Genomic DNA, 694 nt, shown 5'->3' with positions numbered 1-694 from the left:
TGGCGGGCGGCGGCGGAGGCAGCGCGGGCTCCAGCCCCAGCAGCGGGGCGGCCGCCGCTTTCCTCGGGAACTACTCCTGGTACCACCAGGCCTCCAGCACCGCCTCCCCGGTCCTGCAGCCCGCGCAGCCTCCGCACCACCACCACCACCACAGCGCCGCGGTCGGCGCAGGGACGATTTTCTAACCGGGCGGCGCGGCGCCCCCAGCCCGAGCGGACTGAGCCACAGCCACCGGTGCCTCGGCGGAGAGAGGCGCGGGCCGGGCCGGGGGTCCCCGGCTCCCGGCACAGAGCCGCAGCGGTCCCCGCCCCCGCTTCTCCCCCCACCGGTGAAGGACTTGGTTCCTTTTATTTTTGTGATTTAAAAAAACATACAAACCACAAAGTCTCTAGGTGCCTTGGCAGACGGACGTGACCTCATTTTGATGTTGGGAACAAACAAATAGATAATTTTTATAAGTAGAATGGGAAAAAAAGCAGCCGCGAAACCTCCCGGGTTTAAATTATCTTTTTTATTTTATTTTATTTTATTTTTTTGCAGTGCGCAGGACGGGCCGTGGGCCCCGCTTGTAAATAAAGTTGTTTGTGCGGATCCCCCCTGGTTTCTTTGTATAACAAACGACCCCCCGCAGCCCGGCCGGGTGGCCCCGGGGCTGTGCGGGGGGCGCGCTGCGGGGCACGCGGGGCCGACCCCG

The 694-nt window shown here is 62.7% G+C and overlaps 1 protein-coding gene across 1 annotated transcript in view; it reads left to right on the top strand.

Annotated features, from left to right (window-relative positions):
• DLX2 (distal-less homeobox 2) overlaps positions 1-591 on the top strand; it is a 9,399-nt gene extending 8,808 nt beyond the window's left edge. The window contains exon 3 of the mRNA XM_019522853.1: positions 6-591. Within this exon, the coding sequence (XP_019378398.1) occupies positions 6-185 (180 nt within the window). The 3' untranslated portion in view covers positions 186-591. The remainder of the gene's footprint in view (positions 1-5) is intronic.
• Positions 592-694: the final 103 nt, after the last annotated feature.

The sequence above is a fragment of the Gavialis gangeticus genome, unplaced genomic scaffold, assembly GCF_001723915.1.
Source record: "Gavialis gangeticus isolate Ggan-Ray unplaced genomic scaffold, GavGan_comp1, whole genome shotgun sequence".
NCBI classification, from domain to species: domain Eukaryota; kingdom Metazoa; phylum Chordata; order Crocodylia; family Gavialidae; genus Gavialis; species Gavialis gangeticus.
This window is presented reverse-complemented; position numbering and strand designations above follow the sequence as displayed.